This window comes from Patella vulgata, chromosome 3 (assembly GCF_932274485.2).
Source record: "Patella vulgata chromosome 3, xgPatVulg1.2, whole genome shotgun sequence".
NCBI classification, from domain to species: domain Eukaryota; kingdom Metazoa; phylum Mollusca; class Gastropoda; family Patellidae; genus Patella; species Patella vulgata.
Window position 1 is genome coordinate 48,661,781 of NC_065881.2, and position 24,624 is coordinate 48,686,404.

A 24,624-nucleotide genomic window follows, 5' to 3' on the forward strand; every position below is an offset into this window, starting at 1 on the left:
CCACATTACCTTGGCCAGCACTGAGTCCCGACCTCTCCCCCATCGAGCATGTCTGGGACATGCTTGGACAAAGGTTACGTCAACGTCAACAACGTCCTGCCAATGTCCAAGAACTTGCTGCTGCGTTGCAACAGGAATGGGACAATCTGGACCAAAATGACCTTAGACGTCTCATTAGGAGTATGCCACGTCGGATCAATGCTTGTTTGGCAAACAGAGGAGGATTTACCCGTTACTGACTTGGTTGTGATGCTGTGGTAACTTTGCTGTTTGACCCCGGGTATCATTTTACCCTTATAATGGTCAGTCTGTGCCTTACTTAGTCTAACGATCATTTGGAATAAATCGATGAATGTGAACTTCATTTCATTTTGTCATTTGTTTCTTCGTCAGTTTCATTAGGTGACTTTAATAACACTTAAAAATCAAATATCCCCTACTTTTTTTGAATAGTATATTATCCTTTGTCATCCAATCTTTAATGGCATTGAATAGGGAATAGAACAGTTTTTGAGAGGGGGTAATTTGCAATCAGTTGCTTATCATCGGCATAAGAATGTTGCCCTACACCATGTTTGGCGATTGGTTGTCCTAAATTATGTATATACATTATAGAAGGGGGTCACGGTGGCTAAGTGGGTAAGACGCTGGCTCGCTAGCCTGGAGGTCGGGTGTTTGATTCCTGCATTCATCCACATTTTCCGGCGTTGTTTCCCCTTGTCAGTGATGCAGGACGGAGGGCCTGTCTAGTCGTTCGGATGGGACGAAAAACCGACGTCCCGTGTACAAATTGGCATGCACGTAAAATATCCCTTGACAGTTGGATTTCGATATAAGAGTAGGCCGTAGTGCCGCTGTCCGTGCAAAATTTCCCTCATAGCACACTGTATGGCGACTGCCCGTCTTCATTATCCCAGTTCGGAGCAGAACAGTAGGACGTTAAACCTCATTTCATTCATTCAATCATTATAGAAAGGAGAGGCCTAAGGACTAATCCTTGTGGCACTCCACAGTTTCACTGAATCTTGGGATAAAGATCTATACTTTTAACATCATTTAAGATATACCTGCATTTCGTGCCCAGGCTTTCTTCCTGTTGATTTTCTTCTAGTATTGAATTCAGTTCTTGACGCATAATGTCTAGATCATTTAATCTCCTCTTAGTTTCACAAGTAGTATCAGTTTCATTCAAACACATAGTCAGCTACAATAAAACAAAAACATAACATTAACATTTTAATGATCTTCGAGAAAATTGAAAATGGTGTATTGTTTCTTAAATATATATTTCATGACATAAGTTTCAAGAGGGTTTTCTATAGAAATAACAATCCAATCATGAAATGATTTAGATGTTTAACCATTTGCTATTAAATGATAAAATATAGTGGTAACAGCCTAGGTTATAAATGAAATTGGCTTTAACATCCTACTGTTCTGCCCCCACTTGCCTCTTGGGTCATATCAAATGTAAAGATAAATATTGAACCCCTACATTCATGTTTATTTTAACTGTGTCAGCCATTGAAAGGCTAAAGTTCAAATAAGTTCGGTAAATGGAGTCCATTATTAACACGGTTCGTTAAATATAAGGAAAATGAACCCTTCGTCGAATAACTACTGTCAAATGTTATTTACGTGCACCGGACCTGGTTTTTCCGTGTCACCCGAAAGACTAGGCTCTCCGTCCTAAATAGAAGTAATGATAACTGTAACTCATATCTCGGGAAGATGGGATGGCGGGTGGTTTGGTCCACAGATTATTTTCAAAAATTATCTTGTATACCAAATAGACAGCTACATACAGTCTAAATTTAAGATGTAAATTTCTTTAGATTTACAATTATTACGTGGATTTTATTCCGTTTAGAAGAATGAATACGTCGAGATATAAATTTAGATTATGATAAAATATAGTTTATTTATTACAATGTTATCTAAATGTAACTTTTATTCTCAAAACATGTCATTTTCAAGAATAAGAATGTTTTAATGAACTGTTTTGATATAATATACTACATAACGGCGTGCATTAATCTACTGTCTGGAACAGTGAAATTGTATACGTATATAATATATGCATTGACGTCAGTGGCTGTAAACAACTTGCCTAAATAATCCATTTATAATAATTTACAACTAAATAAAGGAATGTGTATATAAAACGGAACATGTCGTCTAAAATAGTTTACATTATTATTACAATGAAGACAAACATATTTGAAGAGAATTCGATTGAAAAACATCTCTTTACAAAAGCAATATGGCAAAAGGCCAATAAATATTTTCCTAACTTCAATTTGACAAAAATGAGATTGGAAACGTATTTTCTATAGTGAAAATGAATTACCATTCAATCAGAACATCGTTAACGATTACAAGAAATAAAGATGAAGGTGTGAAATCAAAAGAAAATATAATATAAAATTTGGATCAAAATAACTGACGTTTTATTTGATCAATATACTTGTTTACGATAGATCTGAAAATCAGGTGTTCGCCTTTACTTAGGAATTACTTCCATGGGGGGGGGGGGGGTATTACTAACCTAAAATAACCTAAAATTGAGTCGTTTTGTAATGAAATAGGAACAAGACGTTCAAAGTTTTATTCAAACATTGAAACTTCGACCACATAGAACCGAGATTTGTAAAGTTTGCCAGTTATTACAGATGTATTATGTAAGATTTAGATAAAGAACTGTCCGTTCTCGCTATAATAATTTAGAAATAGATAATGAAAATATATTATTGAAAATTTGAGTCAAATTACTCCATTCTGGGCGAAGTGATAACTGTTTGAAGAATAGCGTAGTCTCGGTTATCATTGCTGCCGTTGTTAAAGTCTCGAATATCCATTTTTAAATTAAATGGCGATGGTGTTTCAATCCTTTCAAAATCACAACCACGCAATGATCTAGAAAGTTGGTTGGGGGCTTGCCATGTGAGTAAATGTCTAACTGATAATTTATATATCGAAATGAAATGAAATGAAATGGGGTTTAACGTCCTACTGTTCTGCTCCGACTGGGCTAATGAAGACGGGTATATATCATTTGAGGCCAAAAGAAAGACCTAAATACGTAGATTTAGCTGTTACATAATGCATCTTTAAGCGGCATCTTATTACTGCAGCTAAACTAATACCATCAGCCAGCACAGTGGGTTCATTACAAAAACACAATAAACGAATAAGATACCTCAAACATAGAACTCTCCAAAACATCAATGTCGTCTACGGTTCTGAAAAACGTAAAAAAAACAATAGAAATCAGTGGTAATAAAACCTGTGTTTGGAATCAAAGGCATCACGTTGACGTGTTTTTAAAGACAATAGCGTCTCTAATGTTCCAATGTCATTAGAATTTCAGGAAGAAAACAAGAAGAAACAAAGCCTAAAATAGATCAGAGGATGACATAAAAATGTCTGTGTCTGCGTTTACGACACTGGAAACTAAAACTGATTGATGTACAATTGATGTTTAAACCATGATGTTCATCCTAAAAGATCAATTCACCCACTAAGTAATTTAGCGCCCATAAATAGATTTGGAAAAGAAATATCAAATTAACACTATCATCATTCTAATGTCTACGTGCCTATGATTTCATTAAGGATTCTCTTAAGTAATCTATAATTTCAAACAGACAATTTGCAGGAAGAGAACAATATTTCCTTGAAAAGAAATTGCTCAGCAACTTCAAAAATAGATCGTTTGATTAACGATCATCCGGAGAGATAATGCCAAGCTTTAGAAACCAGACCACCATATTTCCTTCCCTAATTTATTTACCCACGAATGTACTGCCAACTATTTATCTATAGCGTGTTCTTCTTTTCATCCGGTTTTGCTAAATTTTCTGAAAGGTTTTATTGAATCTGAACAAATTTTCAGATAAGTCAAAGCGGTTAACAAGCACGACGCAATGCCTGATTAAACATTGTGATCTGAATTACAGAGAATTTTGATCTGGGGCTATTGTATTAATAGCATGGTTTACTTTGGTATGTCAGGCAACAAAACACACGTCCACTAACGGCTATGTAATCTGGGCTTGTCATCAGATCTATCACGATTCCAATGCTACAATACACTAAAATCAGAACAATATAATTTTCCAATATTACTATCATAAAATGAGTCATAGAAAAGGTCTGACGCGTGGGCAGCTTACATTGTTAGGGTGACACTATAAGCTTACAAATAGTGCGATTTGCAATAGGAATCCATTAGGGTTCCCAAACTTTTTAAGCACAGTAATTACAGTAGATAGAGTACCCGCGGAAACGTGTCATCGCATTATACGACCAGAATTACGATCGTAGTATACAAAATCAATTTACCGTGAAGAATCCTGTAAACATGTAAAATATCTATCTAGAAACTGGTGACATATTTCAACCATTATTAAATAATTATAACATTCTAAATGATTATTATCTCTCGCTAACTCTAGTGCTGTTTTACCATCTTCATTTACATAACACACATCTAAACCATACTCTAGAAGTAACTGCAAAAAAAAAACCCATAAAACTTATTACATATTTTGCAATAAAAGTCAATCACCGCACCGTAAACCAGCTTCCAATGGCAAAACTGACACATTTATAGAGGACAACAATCATTGGTTTATTATACCTACGCATCACGTTTCGATAAGCATCATCTTATCGTTATTAAGTACAGTGATATTTAGTAAACTGGAAGGTGTACAAATAAGCAATAACATGGATACTGTAGATGAGAAAATAAACATATTTAATACCAGATATCCCGAAAGGGAAGCAGGGTATTTGGTGGGTTTATTTTAAATGGGGAAGGCAAATTTTTGTGTTGTTTTTTCTTCTCTTTGTTGGAGGTAAAAAAAATGATGCATTGAAGAATTTACGAAAAAAAAAACATTTTGTAGATATCACTGGATCAAAAATGGTCTATTAAGATGTCAACTTACTGAAGTGTTAATGCTTAGCTTCGTCAAGGGATGAGTTGACATTTAAAGTTATATCCACGCCTACATTAACTAATGACATATTGTTAAGTACCTTTTTTATGTATGTGGGATGATGTGCTCAACTTATTGAACTGAATAAATCACAAATTAATTATCTTTTCTGGCCATAGGTCGGTGCATGTGCGCTTGGGTCCGTTATTTTGAACTGATTGGCCATTCAGACATGACGTATGAAAGGTCGGGTTACAAAACAGATACAGATCCACGGTTTAGCTAATCTAAAGTGAAGAAAGACATAAATATCCGCAAACATCAAAGGACCTTGGGGTGAATATATTTCGAAAATTTTCTCCATAACGAAATGACAAATGTCAATTCTATAATAAAATACTTAAATCAAATTTCTGTTTTTGTATCTGTGAATTGATATATAGCCGGCGAACCTAAATCCATTCCCAAACGGCCGTGTGACCTTTAAAACAATCTGTTTATAATATGAAATATTCACGACATCATAATTGTACTAAATGTCATCATTACTTAAGTTACATTTGTTAGCACCTGTAAGCATCCCACGTATCCATATTTAGCTGCCGAGTGGACCGGTGTTATATTAGTAATGCCACGGTAAGAATCTGTTCGGAGATTGGAATCTGCTTTGAGTAAAACTTCTAGACATTGTAGCTGAAAAAGATTAAAACAAATAATTGAATGAAGATCTAATAATGGATACGTATTTTAGAAAGTATGAAAATATTCTAACACGATTTGTAATTGAGAAAATCCCAACAAAAATATAAATTTAAACCAGGGACGGGTGACCATAAGCATGACTCTGTGAGGCCCTCCGACTGTAAAGGGCGGGGCTGGGTTTTTTTTGTTTGTTTTTTTTTTAAACTGACTGTAAGCGGCACTTTCTAGAGTATATCATGGGTGCCAGACCTCCGGAAACTGGTTTGCTATCTAATTCTTTAAAAACGACGACGTAAATTCAAGATTAAAAAGATCTCCCAAAAACAGTGAGACCATTAAACGCTTTTGGGACCCCCCCCCCCCATCTCCAATAGAAGGCTCGATCTCGCTTTAATTTCGTACATCTTATCAAGCCCTTCGCGTAATATCCTGCATATTCTGACACTAATTTCGATTGGCTAATGACCCAGCTGGGGAGCTTATCAGATTACTCGATCTTCGCGAAAACCAAGTCTTGCGCTTTCCAGCTAAAATGTCTACCTGTGATAACCGAGTGGCAAAGTTATAGATTCGTTCAATGTCAAGGTTTGATTTGAGTGAGTTTGTGTCAAAACATCTGCTGATTGAACGCTATAACGTAGCTATAAGTTCGGGAATTACAGACCAGGCTAGCGACGTCTAGATGTTGAACAAACACTTACGTACAAATACCTTGACTTAAGTAGGTCAGTGGTTGTACTTTTAATACTTAACAGACATGTGAATTAAGAACAAATAAGAAACGTGTGGTTTAACATTAAACTTTCCAAAGTCTTTCTAAAATAATCTGAAATGTTTGGAGTTCATTTCAGTGTAGACAGAAGGCCCATGGTGCTACCCTATTACGCTGTCACCTTGTCCTTCCGCCGGTCCGTCCGTCAGCAAATGGCTCGTAATCGCGTTAGAGGCTTCAATTTTTTAAATTCGATAATTAGACCTCAACGACCTTCCGTTCGGAAGTCTCCCTCCCTCCCTTTAAGTAAACATTGCTTACACGATAAAGGCTACATATGATCATATTTGGTGTGAAGCATTGGGATCACGAAAGGATAATCCCATTCAGCATTCCGCGAACTCCTTAACAGAGGCAATAGCTTTTAACAGATTTTTTTTTTCAATATTGATGTGAAGAATCACATTGGTTTTTTTCTGCCGAAAGATAAACCCTATTGGTTTTGAAATTTGGTGTAAAGCATTGGTTTCAGATAGAATGAACCCTGTTGATTTTCAGAGTCCTATGACTTTCTGTTCAACAGATATAGTAACTCTTCACAAAAGCTTGCGAATATGATAGAGATCAGATGTTTGAAGGCATAAATGATCTTCATCAAAGTTAATCATCCATGACTGTCTTTTTATGAGACGTGATTGTACGGCAATACTATATACCGGAAAACAACCGGAAAACACTGGAAAACACCATTTTATACTGAATACCGGAATACACCGGAAAAACACTAAATACCGGAAAACACCCTAAATACCGGAAAACACCCTAAATAGGTAACCCGGAGCCTGGTCCTCTGTGTGCGGTTTTGGACCAAGTGAGCGCCGATGAAGGAAGGTCAAGGTCATTACGATGTTCGTTATACAAATAGCCCCCACACCCCCCCCCCCCCCCAAAAAAAAAAAATTCCGATCTTTTTTTCTCCATAATTTTTTTGACGAAAAAAATTTTCTGTCACAAAGAAAAAATTCGAATTTTTCCGAAAAATTGGTTTTACAAACAAACATTCCGTAGAAAATAATTTTACAGAGAAAAATACTGGCAAAAAAAATTTGAATTTTTTTTTGAGAGAGAAATTTGGGAGAAGAAATTGTTAAAAAAAATCTGAAAAGATATTTTTCTTTGACCGTAGGCGATCGCTCGCTTGTATGTTAATGAACTTATTTCATCAGCGCTCACCTGGTCCAAAACCACACACGAGGACCAAACTCCGGGTTACTAAATAGCTACCGGAAAACTTAGAAGAGTAAACTGTGCCCGAGATTTTTTTAGAGAGCGCGCCGCGCCGCGCCGCTCCGGGAGGGATCATCGTCAGGATGGGACGTTGGTGGAATTGTCCAGTCACGTGACGAATATAGATCTTCCGTTCCTCAACCCATATTATTTCCACAGTCATTGTCATTAATCACAAATTACGGGATGATATACGAAAATGCAGGTTTACTTTGAAATAGTGCAAATGATACTTTTCCATCTACAATCTTCAGATCAAAGGATGCAAGTTCTTACACAGTGCAGCATAATTTGTGCAACAGAAGACATCTCGAATATCGATTGTCGGAAAAAACATTTTCTCGGGGACATTTTTTTCCGAATACGGTGTAAGCATTCGGTGTAAGTCTTCAGCCACCAGGAAGTGGTTAACATAGTAATGTTTTACTACGATAGTAGTACATAAAACAAACTGGTTGCCTGAGGTTCCCGGGGAGAAAGTAGCCTCGTCGGCTAGAGTCCTCTATTTCACAAGCAAAAACAACAATTGCTTCCTTGAAAATTTATCGATCAACCCTTTTCACAGACGTCCAGCTTACCACTTCCAGTCAATGCAGTAAGATAGAATATGTTGTTTTCTCATAGACAATTGGGCGAAGGTTGGGGTTTTCTCAAGGAAAACTCGTCAACAAGTTGGGGAAAAAGCTCGAAAAGTAATCCAGAAAAAAATCCTGTGTGCGGCCCTCGGAATATGATTTAATATGTTGAATATTATTATGGTTCAAGTGATTATATTTGACCCTGGAATGAGTGTGAGCTCAGAAACAAGTAGATTTTTGGCCCTTCCAACGAGATGGATAGCTCTTGGAAAGGATAGACACTTTTCAGATTACAGCCTGTCCGAGAATTGCGTGGCATCCATTTCGTTTGGTGATTAGAACACATAGCGGTTAAACCTGGAACTTCAACTCGAACTATTCATAGATTTATTAACTCGCTTTTGATGATACTTGCTGTTTTATGATGCGATTTGTTACCTAGGGAGGAGTTGGCCTAGTCGTGCCTTCCACTAATTCGTACCACCCTGATGCCAGCGTTACTGGTAAGAATCGGGAGACCGGCGCAACCGGCATATAATGGGGCCCTTCGAGGGCAGTGTTTAATCTACTGAAATACTGAAACACTGAAATTTACTGAAAACTAAAATTAAAATACAAAATAAAATATGGTCAATGATGGAGGTAGACTGGATGCGTCTTTTAAAACATTCAAAACATAATAGGCATCAATAAAATTTTGGAGAAAAAAAATCGGAATTTTTTTTTTTTTTGGGGGGGGGGGCTATTTGTAAAACGAATATCGTAATGACCTTGACCTTCCATCATCGGCACTCACTTGGTCCAAAACCGGGTTACCTATTTATGGTGCCAGTGTCCGGGTTACCTATTTAGGGTGTTTTCCGGTATTTAGGATGTTTTCCGGTATTTAGTGTTTTTCCGGTGTTTTCCGGTATTCAGTATAAAATGGCCCGTGATTGTATAGAAATAAATCGACAATACTATATACCGGAAAACACCGGAAAACACCGGAAAACACCATGTTATACTGAATACCGGAAAACACCGGAAAAACACTAAATACCGGAAAACACACTAAATACCGGAAAATACCCTAAATAGGTAACCCGGACACTGGCACCATAAATAGGTAACCCGGAGACTGACACCCTAAATAGGTAACCCGGAGCCTGGTCCTCTGTGTGCCTGGGTATAGAAACCTTTGATATTGTGTTACTTAAAGTCTAATTAACCACCTTGGGTCTATAAAATCATATATCTGTGAAGAAGAAAAAAAATATTTCAGATAACAATAATTATCCTCAATGAAATATATATTTAATCCAGCCTAAGGCGAATAACCAAAAACTTTTGCACTTTTTGAAAATGTTAATCATGCTAGAAGGGGAGATCTATAACAAAATAACATGCTCTCATCCATCAGAGAGTATTTTGAAATGTTGTTTTAGTTTAAAGATACATTATGTAAGATTTAGATGAGGAGATGGCCGTTCTTGCTATAATAGTTCCAAAATAGGTAATTCAAAATAATTAATATATTGAAAACTCCATTTAAATTACTTGTTAATCGTTTCTCTATTTTTAAATTTAATCATTAAATACCGATCATATTTTAATCATTTTCTATCTGCGCCAACCGATGTTCTAGAGAGTTTATTATAGGCTTGTCATGTTAATAAATGCCTAAATAATAACTTATATATCATTTGAAGCCAAAATAAAAGCCTGTAATAGGCTCTTACATAATGCATCTTTAAATAGAAGTAAGCAATAACCTTTTACACAGAACCATTAGTTGTGTTTGGTAGGCGTAACGTAATGACAAATAATTTGAAACATGTTGACAATAAAAAGGGCTTACTGTTAATGTTAAACATACCAGATTAAATATAATCATAAAACTCCGCTATTATAAGATATAAAAAGGAAATAAGTTTTAAGGCTGGTAAAAACTAAAATAATGACAGTCATTTGATATAAAAATTCTACACCCCCATTTTAAACGGCGAAAAAGCGGTAATGAAGAATAGAAATCTATTAAACAATGTTTTTTAATAGACTCCCACTTTACTCAATTAAACTTCCTTTCTTTCTCTTAAGTGAAAAGAGCTAAGGTACCTTAGATTGTTCAAGAGTAATCTAGAATAGATTTAAGATTACTCAAAATGGTCTGTAAACAGTTAGGTGATAAACAGTATTAGAATTTTTTGTCATGAAAGAGGTGGGGTGGTTGTTGGGTTGTTGGCGCTGCTACCTACTCGTCTATAGAATTCCAACTGTCAAGGGTACTTGTACGTGCACATCAGTGTGTACACGGGACCTCGGTATGTCGTCCCATTCGAATGACTATACCTTGTCCCTTTCCAGACCCTCCGTCCTGTACCACTGACAAGGGGGGAGCCACCTCGGAAAATCTCGATCAACACCAGGAATGAACACGGGGGTTCCATTTTAGACGACTGGTGTTATTGATAATGAAAAAGAATCTTGTTAATCAATTTTTGCGATCATTTCATAATGGTGCCATATTTTTTCCTGAAATTGTCAAATAATGTCAATGTTCCATTTTGTTATATTTCATTTATAATTTGTATATGTAGATCGAGTTCTATAAACGGGTACCCTGTCACATTTTGAACTCTTACTTTAAGGGTCGATATCTTATAATAAGGTAGTCAGTGGAAAATTACAAAACTTTTGTATAAATTTAACATGGTATCATCTACAGATAAATACTTAAGGATTACAATCACGAAATAAAATCATAAACATCAATATTGATCCGGAGTGCCGATGAAAAGGTCATTTTATGTGACACACAAAAATAGGAATGAGAAGATATTTCTGTAGGAATCATAACAAATTTATCTAATTTGTGTTTGTTTTCTATTTATATAGGGAAACTTTAAGGCGCCAAAGATTTAGATCATGTGCTTGAAAACAAAATAGAACAAAACACAGTTAATATTGTACACGTGCCACACGATTCAACAAACTTGATCAGCTAACCTTGAACGGTTCCACCGTCTCAAGCCAGTATGAACCAAGAAGATCTGTCCGATAATGATATATGTGTGTTTAGTCCATGGGTTTATACGAAAAGCTTCGACCCATGAACAAATCAACACTTAAAGTAATGATTCCTTGACAGACAGGAATATCATCGCATTTGACAATAACATATTTTTACTAAAATGCCGTATACAATAAAATATAATACCATTAACCGATCAACAATGGTAGAAATTTGTTTTGAATCGAACGGAACCTCACTAACATTTCACTTTACGACTGGGTCAGTCATAGGCGATTTTGTTGTATAAAGGCATCCAGCAATCGCAAACTTGCTTAACGTTGTGCATTCGAAATAGGTGAGGCATTCATAATAAAAGAAATGTCTTATATTAGGAACCACTAACTACTGAATTTAAAAAAAGAAGACGGGCGGATTGCCTTTAAGTCGCCTAAAGGACGATGCGACAAAACTATAGTCCTGACAATTAAGCCTTTGTTCCACCTACCAATCTGACTCGATGCACATCGAGCTCAAACGGCAAATCAAAATACAATTTTTAATTAAAAAATGTAATTTAAAACACGAATCATAGTAATATGAACTGTTCTTAAATCCTAGTCGCATAGGTTCATAAGAACTGTTATCTATTTATGGTTACATTTATAATATTATTATAGTACTAACAAAAGATGAGAGCTGTGTAATCCTGTATCTTAGGATGGTTATTATCAGTGATTAACCGAGTTATTCCATTACCTGTTCTCGTTCAACAGCTAAGAAAATCAATGATGTATAATGATCTCTATCTTCTATCAGATACTCCACCATTGGCTTGAGACAGGATACATGGTCTACCTGTTACAAAATATTTTTTTAAGAAAGAAAACGTTTTAAAATGATGGTAATATTATTCAGATGAATATTTATCCAGAAACACTTTAGAAATTCCCATTGGTTTCACCATTCAGACATTCAGTCTTTATATATTTATCATCTGCTTCACAATAAATTCTCCAATTTGGGATGATATATCAAACTTCGTGTTAGCGAAACATGATACAATCAGATGAGAGAATCGTATTATCTATTGAACTTTATATTGGAATTGTATTAACAAAAACAAATGTTTTCATTGCTACATAATGAATATAAACTTCTGGTATTAGGATGGGGAACTAGAAATTCCAAGCATTCGTGACCTTGGTTGTTTTGAGCTGGCAGTTTGTGCTCGTGCTAAAGATATTTTTATTATTATATGGATTCAGTGCCAAGTATGACAGTACACCCTAGACGACAATATTAAGAATAAACGCAGCAACCTTTTGGTAATAATATAATTTACATAATATCATGTTTGTTCATTTGTCTTGACAACATAACCGTGTGTACTAATTACACCTTTATAGACTTCTGAGTTCATATTGTTACAACAAAAATAATAACATCTTCGGGTTTCTTAATGCTAAATGATAAGTCATGGCGTGCAAAACCAAATAACATTGAGCGAGTCTCTGTCAAATTTCATTATTTTAGAAAATGAACAGAAATGGAGAATTAATGCACGTCATTTCTCATATTGAACATGGCCGTTTTGCGTCACAAAAATGTAATGTTATGTCCGTTAAAGTAAAAAATAAGGCCGCGTTGCCAGGCAAAAAACACAACCTATAGAATTTTCTGTTCTGTGCCTAATAAAAAGTAATGTTTTTTGTGAAAAAACTTCAATAATTTAATCAACATGACAATCAATCAATGTTTATTATCTCTTAAAATATAAACTAAAAAAGAGACTTGAAACCCGATGTCGAGGATTGAGTTGGTACCTCGTTTTGAATGGTACCTTTTTAATTAGTTACAAAACCAGAGACTTAAAAATACATTGTTATTATGCAAGATTTAGATAAACAGCTTGTCGCTCTTGTTACAATAGTACACAAATAATGCAAAATGAATATATTGAAAATTTCATGCAAATTACTTCATTCTGTGCCAAGTTATCACTTTTTTTGTAGTTTTGAAAAGATGAATGCATTTTTTGTTTATTATCGTAACCACGGTGCTGGTTTATTCGCGTCTTAGCCTCGCTTCTCCATTTTTAAATTAAATCATTAAATGACCGAACCGTTCTAATCTAGTTAAAATCTCTAGCATCCGATGGCACCGAGAGTTGATTATGGTCTTGTCATGTTAATAAATGTCTAATGTGAAGAAGATTTATTCCATTTTATGTTTGAATGTTGTAAAACGAAACATATAAGATCGGTTTCTTTCGATACTATTGATATGTTCTATGTAAATCGACATAATTATTTAAGCTTGTCAAATACCAGTGATCCTCATAGTTTGTCCTCAATTTCTATGTATATCTATAATGTTACAAACTATCGCAAAAGTTTGCTCTAACAAATCTGTTCTTACATTATATATTATTTATTATTATAAATTATTTATGTAATCTAATAGTAATGTCACCAATTCATGATGTAAATATTGTTGTACATATGTTATATTTGTAACTTTTGGTCTTGGACCTATATTACAGAATAAACTATTCTATTGTATTCTATTGTATTCTATTGTATTCTAAATGTCTAATAATTTATATAACATTTAAGGCCTAAAGAAAGATCTGCAATAGGAAATTCCGAATGAGACATCGAACCAGTGTTGAATGTACAGTTTTTATCAACTCAATTCCTCGTCAAATACCCGTAGACATTGCTTCCGATGTTTCCATAATGATATTGTATACGTTTGACAAGTCTTATATTAGACAATCAATTGACCCCTATTAGACGTTACACTTCACATTCCATTAAACTTCTTGGTATTTGTTGCACATTTATAGAATATAATAGTAAAAGTTCAGAATGTGTATTTTATATTGTCGAGAATGGTACAAATTTGCTAGGTAAAGATATTATCTAAGCCTTAGGTATTAATATTGATGGTTCTATGTTAACATGTAATTGTACTACCCAGTCTTCTAGAGGTCCAAATACTGTTATTGACATGAGTACAGTTATAACAGATGTTATTCCTATCGAAGATAAGTGTAACGTGGTTGACAATTGTAATGTTTTTGAAAATTGTTCATTTACTGATCCAAATGTTATTGATTTTCCAGAATTGTTTAGTAATAACTTGGGTAATGTTAAAGATTTTCTACATAAGGTTAAGGTTAAACCTGATGTTAAACCTGTTCAGCAAAAGCTGCGTCGCTTGCCATTAATTTGCTGTTCGTGAAGCCGTTTCGCAACGTATTCGTGAGTTAGAACGTGGCGATATTATCGACGCATCTGAATAGATTACGCCCATTGCGGTGGCCTATCGTAAATCAGGTGACATTCGCGTTTGTGTTGATGTACGAAAACCAAACGAATCTACCGTCATCGTGATTTAACCACCTTTATAACGCATAACGGTTTATTTCGTTTCAAACGAGTATGTTTGGTTTGGCGTCCGCGCCAGCTTATTTTCAGAAAACGATGTCTTCGATTTTACGCGATTTAAAGGGGGTAATTTCTTTCATCGATGATATCACTGTATTCGGTCGTACATGGGCCGAACATGATACTAATTTCCGCAAAGTTTTGAATAAACTCCCAATTTTAGGAATTGCGTTTAACGCGATAAATGCCAATTTAACGTTTCTAAAGTACATGTTCATTTCTCGGTTTAACCGGATATTATTCCAAATTTGTAAAATATTTCACCATGGCCATTCAACCAGTACGCGCAGTTACGCAACTTCAAAAATTTACTTGGACAACCGAAGTTCATCGTGCATTTACAGTTGTCAAGAATAAAATTATTTCGAGTCCAGTATTGACCTTATTTGATCCAACTGAAGCTAGTGGCCATGGTTTAGGTGCTGTACTTACACAGTACAGGAGTACTTCAAAGTATTCCGCAGAGAACAATTATTCTGTCGGTGAACGTGAAGCATTAGTCTGCGTATGGGCCGTCGAAAAGTGGCATACCTACCTTTGGGGTAGAAAATATGTTTTGCGTACTGATCATAGCTCGCTTACTACCTTGTTAACGACAATGGGCATGGCCATAAACCAATGCGTATTGCTCGTTGGAATGCTCGCTTACTGCATTATGATTATACCGTTGAATTCAAACCTGGTTTACAAAATAAAGTTGTCGACGCCTTGAGTCGATTACCACTTCCACTACTACACCCGCAATTAATGATGATTGTGACGCAGTTTGTCAAATCCAACAATGATGATTGATACCGTTATAAAATCGGATGAAATCATTCAAGCTACTTGTGATATTACTTGTACACAACTAATGTCATATATCCACAATGGTTGGCCGCATGTCGCGAATGATTTCGAAAGTAAAACGAGTCCTTATTTTCGAATTCGCGATGAATTATTTGTTTATCATAATTTCGCGGAACACGTGTCCTCGTTCCAGATGTTCTTCAAAACCACTTGGTTCATTTAGCGCATACCGATCACCAAGGAATTGTTAAAACCAAACAAAGACTCTGTGATTTACATGGTGGCATTAGGTGGATATTCATGCCCAGGAAACTATCAAAAGTTGTCAAACTTGCCAATTTAATGATAAGTCCGCTAAAACGCCTTCTTCACGAATGATACCGGTTCGCATGTCCAAACTTGGTTTAGATTTCGTTGGACCCGATTATTCCGCGCCTGCTCATGAACGATTTGTTATTGCATTAATTGATTATCGTAGTAAGCTTTTACTTAAAGTATCACTACATCTACTACCATTGATTTTCTTATTCGTACTTTTAGTCGTAAGTGTTATCCTGACGAAATTGTTACAATGGTCCTCAGTTTACCTCCCACGAATTTAAAGAGTTCATAAGAAAGAGAGGTATTATTCATCGCTTTTCTTCCGTTCATTATCTGGAAGGGAATTCTGAAATTGAACGCTTTAATCGAATTTTTTCTGAAGTTAATCAAGCAGCTCGTTTTGAACATAAGAATGGTAGTACTGTTGTTACAGAATTCTTAGGTACCTATCGTTCCAGTCGTCACTGTACTACTGTTGAATCTCCATCTATTGTATTACATGGTAGACATATGAGAACTTTATTAGATATTCCATGTGTTACACAACCTCCTACTCTTTTGTCTGATTATGAAATTAATGATAGAGTTAGTCATAAGCAAACACTACGAAAGGCTTACACTGATAAACGTAAAGGTGTTCTTTCTAGAGATTTCAAAATAGGTGACATTGTTCGCATAAATAAGAAACCTTGGTATGCTTCAAAAGGTCATTGTAAATATACAGATCCAGTTCGTATCAGATCTAGGAATGGTTCTTACACATACTTATATTTTAGATAATGGTCAGAAATGGAATGTTAAATATATTTCACCTTTCCATGGGAATTACTTTAAATGTGTGGGGGAAAATGGTGTTGATATGTATTTGATCCACCTAATAATGTCATTAATAGAAATAATGTTAATCCCAAATAATATACCATTTGTTCCACGAAATGTGCCAAACGATTCAATTGTTAATAATCCGGCAAGAGTTTAAAGATAATGTTGTTCATAAGAAATTGATAGTACACTGTTTTATTTTCATGTCGGAAAAAAGCGTTTCTTCGGGAGAGGGGAAATGTGGTGTCTTGATGTATTGTTATTACATACTGATGTAAGGTAGATAACTACAATTATCATTAGTGACTGTATTCCGGTTATGACGTAATAGGGATAGTATGATGGCTCCAACATGTATGAATGTTATGTCTAAGAATAAACATCATCTGCATTAATGTCGTCAGTATTCTATACATCCATACCATACTGTGGGCCAACTCGTTTTGGAACTAGAACACCCGACATAGCATGCCATTCTGTTAGATAGTTCTCTTAGCTAATGAATGTCGTCGTACGGTAGTAATAACTTGAGGTTTTTTCTTCGTTTGGCAGTGGACCAATTGTAAAAATAAAATCCGTTTGGGGGGGGGGGGGGGGTACCCTTTATTCATAACGCGCAAAGTTTTGAATGTTTGTTATAACGAAGGCAGGCAGTAGGTCTATTAGGGTCGTGGTACCTTGGTGGTTTGTTATTGTTTTTTTTTTTCAATTCCGACTGCTTTTGGTTAATTTAGAAAAAAAAACTGCCATCTTAAAGGTGGGAAATTAACAAAATGACAACGAGCATTTTTCTTCCTTTCGTAAAACTGATTCCTTTTATATTAGGAAAATTGAAGGGAGACCCCAGATCTTATATAAAAATTGGTTAAACATATATTATGCAAGAGCTAAATCTGCCTATTGCAGGTCTTTCTTTAGGCCTGAAATGTTATCTAAATTATTAATTAGACATTAATTAAATTATCCAGGCAATAAACAACTCTCGATGTCATCGCTAGCCTGCGATGTTTATTGGATTAGGTTCCGATTTGCTGTTCGACTTCCATTCATGATTTAATCATGAAATGGATAATCGCGACTATGTTTTTTATCGTAATGGTGACTGATTGGATCAATTTGACTGAAATTTTAAGCAAATTTCCTTTAAATTACCTAGTTTTTAACTATTATAGTGAGAACTGCCAGATCTTTATCTAATCTTCCATAATATATCTTTAAAGCGATGAAAGGAAAAATTCCATATTTGTCCAAATGCGCAATAAACTACCACAAGGTCTGTAAGATAACCCAATATAACATCTAAACGTTTTTAAACCATAATTTAGATACTCCTCTTGACATAAACCTTCATTTAAATAGCACAATATATCGGGTTGTCCATGTTGCAAGCTCCTTGGCAAATCACAATGAACAGAATTATCTAACTTATTTTCCGTGTAAGATTTCCTTTAATATTTAATAGGGCTAATGAAACTGCTAATAGAACAGGACGCGGTTTGAAGCATGCGCTTGTATAACCTTAATTCACATACAGGTGTCTTTCCTTTTTTATCTAAATCATATTAACACCACTTCCTGTGTGTGATCTAAAGAATACATCTAAAAGCGTCTTAATACAAAAAAATCTCAAGAGCAAACAAAGTGCACAAACCTTAATGGCGAGCAGTGCGGGGGTTAACTCATCAGAGTTCTTTTCCAGCAACAAATATTGGTTTAATGCTGCAAGGACAGAGACGCCATTTGTAATATTTTCTAGGACACACTGATGCAGTAGATTGTTTTGCGTGGTGTAATCAACCAATGTGGAACTCGATAACTTCTCCAATTCCTGCGTCTATGTAAGGGTAACAAAAAAAAGGCAAACAAACATTAATAAATTATTCTCATCCTCTTCCATAACTTGGTCAATTGGCCAAGGAAATGGGCTGTCAACAACACATGGTTTAATGAGAATAAAAATGATGGATGGCCTAAGGGTTAGAATATTTCTTCCAATCTTAAAGCAGATTTTTTTCCGTCTGTCATTTAATGTACCAATTTGAACTGAACATTGTATTACCCATAGGCTATAATCATCAGCCTGTGGCTCATCTGACAAGTAGAGAAATCAGGTAAGATCGACCGATTTTTCCCTTGATCTTCGGACCTAATCTATTAAACAGTTATAGAAGGTCTGGATTAGGATAGTAGGAGCTAAACATCCAACATCTAGATAGGGCATATTTCTATTATAGTACGTAGTGAGGTAGTTCAGCTCTGAACGTAGGTCTCATTACACTCACCCTGTACGTTCAGGAACCGTCCTATTGAATCCTTGCCGAAAATAAATCTGCTAAACGGTCTTGTGTCAGTCTCTGTGAACGCCTGAACACGGTAAAGGAACATTTCGGCAAGGATGAGTAGTGCTAGTACAGGGGAAGCAACTCCAATCGTGTTCGTCTCGTTCACGGTAGGGCCTAATATTTACACTGGAAAGGACTTTGTCAGTTTAATAGTAATTAGCAAATGAGCAGATCCGATTAGTCGACACAAAACCAGTTTTCCCTAAATATTTAATTAATATCAATCGAAAAGGGAATAATAACCTTTTCATTCATTAATATTTATAGAAAAACAAAAGACTTACAAATTCTAGATAAATAGTCATTTTTATAACTATATTTGGCGTTAGCTCTTAATAATAAAGAGCTAGATCTATTTCTTAAGGCCAACTCAAGATTTCTCCCAAGTTGCTTAGATGTAAATAAGGCTAGTTAACGTTAGGTTTGAGAATTTGGGGGATAGGTTAGCGCTAGCCCTGTTTACATCTCGTGACCTTTGACCAAACTTGAAGCTGGCCTTATGTAATAGATCTAACCGTAATAAAGCCATAATCACCACCTACCATTTGCCGAAACTGGCCTTTTCTAATTAAATTCATTATTATATCAAAAGGTTCATACTGAGTTGGCAGCACATAATCACTTTGATATTCTTCTTTCAAAAGTTCCTCTAATATTTCATTTCCAGCCTTTAGATATTCCACATTGTCGACTTCATTACATACTCTTAATGACGGTGGTAAAAACGATTGCATATCACAATATATATTCTCCTCTGTGTTGGTCCCTGGGGTCTTTGGCACCGCTAAGTGATCGCTGGCACCTTCAGAGGCGTCTTCGGTATAATTGTCTATTTTCATCTCTCTTTGTTCCTTAGTTCTTCTTTTAAACAAATCACTGATAGCTTTTCTTGGGCTATTTCTGTCTTTGTTTGAATCCCGACCTGTTTTACTCTTATTTCTTGATGATGAAGTTTTCTTCTTTTTTATCTGAAAATAACAAGATGATTCTATCTGTATGTGCCTAGAATGGTATAGGCCATTAGAACTACAAAGGAGGTCATTTCGATTTTGCAAGGAACTGGCTATAATTTTGATTTAATCCATAAATACCGTCGCGTAATGATGCCAAAGACGCTATGTTGTTGTAATTTGGGAACTGTTAAAAATGGGTAACTCAGGGTGAAGACCATGGATATATTATTTAACTAAATAGGTTGTTGCATCTTTGCACATACTCATTCGAATGGCTGCCAAAACTGGAGTGGGTTGGGTTGATTTAATTCAGCCTAATGTCGATCCCGTAGATTATATATATATATATAGTTGTATTTAACAGTAGGGTTTTATATAATGTGTTGTGCGTATGTGGCTCAGTGTGCGAGGCACGTGCTAACTAATCAAGAGGCTCTCGGTAATTTCCGGTGTGGTTTCGGCTTGTCAATGGTGCAGGACGAAGGACCTGGCAAGGAAAAGCGTCTAGTTGTTCGAATGGTCCAAAAACCGAGGTCCCGTGTACGTGCACGTAAAATAACCCTTGGCAGTTGGAATTCGAAATAAGAGTGACTCGAATCAGTCGTATGTCCAGTTGGCACAGAAAAGTGGACGTTAAACTTAATTGCTTTTCATTTCATCTGTATAGATATACCAAAAATACCTTTCCGTGAACTTCTATCTCCATGTCACTTGCAAAACATTCTGATATAGTATCATCAATCTTAAATTCTCTGACGATACTATCCAAATCATCTGATGAACTAGTCGAAGATGTGGCATGCGAATGTGTGGTTTCGTTATCTCTATATCTTTGTTGCAATGACAGCATGGTCAGTTTATCTAAAACACACGAAACATCTATACGTGCAATAAACTTATAGCAATATACAATGTTGATTTCACAACCAACTGTACAAAATAGTAACACCTTTATTATAGTTATATATATATACTAAATATAATCTATCTTAGTCAACTTCAAAGAAATAAATATGCACTCCTACAGATTATTGATATTATATTTCTTTGGATTTTTTTCAATTAATCAACCAACATAAACTTATATTATGCTTTGACAAATCACAACGACTATGCCCAGCTTAGACTCGAAATCTTAAAATAAGATCTATTTCACCTATGTATATTTTACAAACACAAAAATTCTGCATTTATTAGGTTGATCTAATATGTTATTTCGATCCAGTAATGATGAAATATCGATATTATTAAGCTAGGGTTTAATCTGTTAACCATGTTCGAAAATATCTATCTAAATCAAATTTAATCAAATCGAAAATTTAATTCATATTTCAACCACATCAAAGAGGTCGTGTCTATCGATGTAGAGAGTTGCGGCGGCTCAGTGGGTACGGTGGTGGCTCGCTATCCGAGATTTCCCGTCTTTCTCGTGTTGGCCAAGAAAGTTTACTTGCCAGTGGTGCAAGACGGGGGAATCTCAAGGGGGCAGCGTATAGTCTGTGTACACGCTGGCATGCATAACACACTGTATGGCGTATGTCCGTCTTCATTAGCCCGGTAGGTCCAGACAAATATAAACGTCAAACGCCATTCATTCATACCAATCTCGGTACAAACTATTCCACAGCAGAGAAGCAAAACCGCACAGATCAGTTCTACTTACCAAACATTGCTTCAGGATCCATTGTCTAGTTGCTTCCAAACCAGCTAACTATAATCATCATATTAAGTTCGTATGATTACGGTATTATGCATCTTCAAATATTCTTGGAACAAGCTTAATACAATATTCTAATTGCATGTATATACTTTCTATTAGATAGATATCACTGACCATTAATAAACAAACACATCTACATGAATTATACGGCCATTTCCAGTTCCATTACAATCATTCCACATATTAGTTCACAATGTTGATTTCCGTCATAATATTGCGTTTAAACAAACTGTCATGAACTAAATAATAGTATATCCACTAGATTAAATTATAATCCTATTATTACAAAATAACAACATTCCTTAAGTTATCAAAGTGACATTAACACTGATGGCTATCTATTATCTTCCAAGATACACTTATTCCCTGTAGTTAAAATAGATTCAAGTTAGTTAGTCAGTCGTACATTTTGTGAAGAAAAAAATAGTTCGCACGGTTACACAAAGATATGCTTTCACTGGACGGACACGTACATAACATTTGACACCTGATTGATGACGTTCCGCTAGCATCCTTGGCTTCTTTGATCTTCTGAGTAAAATATATTCACATATTTTTCTAACATTAGAGCTTTCGATATGTCAAAACGGTTTGGCTTGTCTAGGGAGATCTCGATGAATTTCCCCGCTGTTGATCCAACCAGATCATTATCTCATCCGATGACCCGTGACACACCTAGCCTCTAACGTCAAGACCTCGTAAATCTTCACCCTGGTCAAAGACACTTTACGACGGTGTCAACTGTCGTGACAACCCTGACTTGTTTTCTTTCACGAATATACCTGTATGGGGCTATCATTATGACTGACTTGCCTATTCATGTTGTTAAGGGATTTATTATATACCCACGATCCTATCAATCGGATAAATTTACTTGTACAAAACCCCTAAACTAACTATATATTTGTGAAGATTTCAGTTGTTCGTGCTTGACAGGCGAGACCGGGTATTAGTTTTGGAGCCACGAGTACCTCAACTGTCTCGTTTCAATGACTTGTGTAAAATCAAACGACAACGAGAAAATAGCTTAAAAGTTACGGTTTGGTTTTATTAAATAACACGTCATGTAAATTTGTTACTTATACATAGCTTTATAAATAAGTACAACCAATTAAATATGAATAAATTTAGCTTCGTATGCTGGGTACATTACTAGTATATTTATGTAATAAATAAACTATACAAAATTCAATTATAAACACCCCACCCTTTGTCTGTTGTTGTTTGCCCCGCGGTATTTAAATAGAACACTTTTGGGTGATATATTAAAGGAGCTAAATCGCTAATATTTGGGACCTACAAATGGGTAGCAACGTATATAATAATGTAATATGAATGTAAATAAACTGATTTACATTCAATCGTTTCCGTTTTTACTCTAATTTCAAAGCAGTTATGTTTGGCGAAATACGCCAGAAGTCTCATCGAATTTAAATCTCTAGCGTCTGGTTATTCCAGTCTACACCGATAGTATTTATTGCGCATGCTCTCCAGATAAGAATATGGGGTCACCGTTTGACATGACTTGTGGAATATGTCTAACCTCTTTCTTCCGGGTCGCTTGTTACAAATTGCGCTGAAACGCATTATGGTACACGATTCGTGTACCAATCGTAAAATGTTTATTTTGTCTTAAATATCGGATATCTGGGCCCTTATTCACGAAAACTTAAACTAAGATAAAATCGAAATTTTAAGAAATACTGCAATTCGATTGGCTGACCAGTAAAATCAATTTGCATATATCCAATGAAGTTGCAGTATTTCTTAAAATTTCGATTGTTTTTTAGTTTAAGTTTTCGTGAATAAGGGCCCAGAAGCCCATCTTTTCCCGTTAAGATCACAATATCAGTGTTGATTTAAATTGACAAGTAATTCTTGTTTTCATTGTCGAAGGTTTTTGGGTGATATTGAGTTAGAGACTTAGCTACTTTAAGTTTAGCTCTATCTAAAAAGATTGCCACTGATTTTTTCAAGAAAACCCCCAACGGGTATGACTGGTTGAACAACCCAATTAATTGTCTTGGTAAATGTAAATCACTGAGTGTAGATATGTAATTGCCCCACAGCATACAGAGTCACATGAATGATTTTTTTAATATATATTTACATCGACATGTTATATGTTCATGAATTCACGTAGTATTTCCGTGTCAAGATCATGCCTGGAGGTCATTTACTTATGAATGTCTGACTGAAAACAAATATTAATGTGAGCAATTCGCTAAGATTTAATATTTACATTTTGTAGCTTCATTGAAATTATAAAGTATGGAAATGGATTATACTAGGCGTAAATAAATAAAGCTTTTCTACTGATAAACTTCTAAATAATGGTTGTAATTATTCTTTGTTTCAATAAATTTTAACAAAGGGTTCAAATTTACAGTCGCTTAAAAAAGTTATATAATTGCAGTTCCCGGTGGCACAATGTGTATACAGCTGGTCGACGATAAGTTGTTTTTGCTGTAGTCTACAAAGTGAGTAAGGGCTATAACTCTAAAAGTAATTAACGGAAATTTATTAAAATTCAGTAGGCATTATGGTCTCAGTAACCTGAAAAAATACATTAAGCATGCGGGATGATAAGTTATTGTCTTTTTAGAGAGCACAAGTTTCTATAGTGTGAACAGTGACAATAACGCTGATCGACCTCAATAATGTAAACAACTCATATTGTAGACGACCGGCTGGCAAGCGAACCAACAGACGGACAATCAAGGGAAACTGCAAAACGAAAAGTCTAAGAAATGAAATGGGATTTAAAGACCTACTATTCTGCTGAAAATGAAAACGGCCATACGTCATACAGTATGTGCTATGAGGGACCTCGGTTTTCCGACCATACGTTGGCCCTTGCCAGTCCCTCGGTCCTACACCACTGACAAGGAGGAAGCACGCCGAAAAATCACGATGAACTTTCTCGGCCAACGCAGGGATCGCACACGAGACCTCCGGGCTAGCAAACCAACGTCTAAACTTCTGAGTCACCGTGGCCCCGAACA

General features: G+C 35.5%; 1 protein-coding gene across 2 annotated transcripts in view; it reads right to left on the reverse strand.

Annotated features, from left to right (window-relative positions):
- LOC126814926 (uncharacterized) overlaps positions 1–22,404 on the reverse strand; it is a 35,491-nt gene extending 13,087 nt beyond the window's left edge. Inside the window, exons 1-9 of one of the 2 annotated variants that reach the window (XM_050540376.2) lie at positions 21,563–22,404; positions 20,582–20,760; positions 19,489–19,914; positions 18,256–18,438; positions 11,977–12,075; positions 5,517–5,639; positions 4,345–4,514; positions 3,200–3,242; positions 1,068–1,204 (exon numbers count right to left, since the gene is read on the reverse strand). In XM_050540376.2, the coding sequence (XP_050396333.1) occupies positions 1,068–1,204; positions 3,200–3,242; positions 4,345–4,514; positions 5,517–5,639; positions 11,977–12,075; positions 18,256–18,438; positions 19,489–19,914; positions 20,582–20,760; positions 21,563–21,584 (1,382 nt within the window). In that variant the 5' untranslated portion in view covers positions 21,585–22,404. The remainder of the gene's footprint in view (positions 1–1,067; positions 1,205–3,199; positions 3,243–4,344; positions 4,515–5,516; positions 5,640–11,976; positions 12,076–18,255; positions 18,439–19,488; positions 19,915–20,581; positions 20,761–21,562) is intronic. The other variant, XM_056099722.1, reaches the window with a different exon arrangement.
- Positions 22,405–24,624: the final 2,220 nt, after the last annotated feature.